Here is a 1,536-nt window from a genome sequence, read left to right as displayed (position 1 = left end):
GTCGGCGGCGGCGCGGGAGCCGCTAGGACGCGGCGGAGCGGGGTGGGGCGGGGGCAGAGCTGGGGGACTGGTGTAGGAAGCCCGGACGCCTGGGTTCCCTGCGGGGGGCGGCGGCGGGGGCCTTTCGCCTGCTCTCCCCTAGCCTAAGTTAGGAACTCGGGCGCGCAGGGATGTGCTGCGGGGAGAGACGGCGTCGGTAGGGACGGGGTTCCCCCGTGGAGTTGGGGTTAGCTCGGGCCACTGCAGAGATGGGGCACGCGCGCGCGTGTGTGTAGGTTCCCCGTTTGTCTGTGCGCATCTGGGACATACACAGGTGGGGCGGTGTTTGTCACCTGGGCTCCGGTCCGGCCATCCCCAGCATGAGAAGGACGGTGGAAAGGGGTGCGTGTAAAAGAGAGACCTCACGTCTGGGGGGAGCGGGGGGCGGAAGGGAGCGTGAGTGTGTGTGTGCGTGCGCCCCCCCCCCCACACATTTGGGGGGACCTCCTCAGGCACTCAGAGACTCCAGGCGTCTGAGTTCTTCACAACCATTACTTCTACCCCGCCTCCCAGTCCAGAAAACCCAGGCGCCGGGACTCCCACCCAGCCCCACAAGAAATGACGTGACAATGAAACTAAAAAACCCACATTTTTATTGGGATTTTTTTTGCCCCCAGAATAATGGATCCCGCCCCACATGGCACAAAATAACCTCCGATTCGTGGAAAGACAGCTGTTGCTAGGCAACCCCCAAACAACTTCTCCATGGGGGAGGGGTGGGGGGGGATAGGAGTTGCCTTATCCCACCTGCCAGGGGGCTGGGGGAAATTGAGGGATCCAGGGTGCGGGTCTGTGTATGGGGGCAGTCCCTGGACTACCAGGGGGGCAGGCTGGTTGGGCAGGATTCTGGTAGTTGGGGTGTCCCATTGGAAGTGGGGATGGGGGGGGTCTCTGCAGTGTGGGGCTATCCCTGAGTGCACCTTGAGGGGGGGTTGGGAGGGAATGGGGGGCCTTAAACACAGGGGAGTGGTCCCCAGGGTGCCCGGAGGAGGTCTCAGGGTGTAAGAAGGTCCCATGTGAGGTCCATAGGAAGTTTTGGAGGGTTCCCCAGGGTCTGTGTAGGAGAAAGTCCTTGGGTATTGGGGGGCTCCAGCTGTGGGGGGAGGGATCCCCAGTATGTCCTAGGGAGGGGTTCCTGGGTGCATGTGTGGGCCTGAACGACCCCTGAGAGGCTTTGGTGGGGCCAGTTATGGGGGCCCTGGTGTCAGAGGCTGGGGCCTGGGTGTGGGCAGTCTCTAGGTCTGTGTAACAGTGCCTGGGGGCCCCTGGATGCGGGCGGCTGGGCTGGCTGTGGGGAAGGGGGGTTCCTAGGGGTCTCTGGTTGGGGAGCAGGGAGGACCGCGGCCCCTCAGCCCTGTAGGCTGCGGGGAAAGGGGTTGTCGCTGGCGCCGCCCTGGAGAGCGAAGTAGACGAAAGTGAGGAAAGCGGCCACGGCCCCGAACACCAACAGCTGCAGCCAAAGGGGCAGGGAACGCCCGGGGGGGGCGGGGGGCGCTA

At 64.3% G+C, this 1,536-nt stretch overlaps 1 protein-coding gene across 1 annotated transcript in view; it reads right to left on the bottom strand.

Annotated features, from left to right (window-relative positions):
* Positions 1-615: 615 nt before the first annotated feature.
* EMD (emerin) overlaps positions 616-1,536 on the bottom strand; it is a 2,941-nt gene continuing 2,020 nt past the window's right edge. Inside the window, exon 8 of the mRNA XM_025210783.1 lies at positions 616-1,533. Coding sequence (XP_025066568.1) covers positions 1,388-1,533 — 146 coding nt within the window. The 3' untranslated portion in view covers positions 616-1,387. The remainder of the gene's footprint in view (positions 1,534-1,536) is intronic.

The sequence above is a fragment of the Alligator sinensis genome, unplaced genomic scaffold, assembly GCF_000455745.1.
Source record: "Alligator sinensis unplaced genomic scaffold, ASM45574v1 scaffold1023_1, whole genome shotgun sequence".
Taxonomy (NCBI): Eukaryota; Metazoa; Chordata; order Crocodylia; family Alligatoridae; genus Alligator; species Alligator sinensis.
Note: the sequence above shows the minus strand (reverse complement) of the source record. Positions and strands in the feature narration are given on the sequence as shown.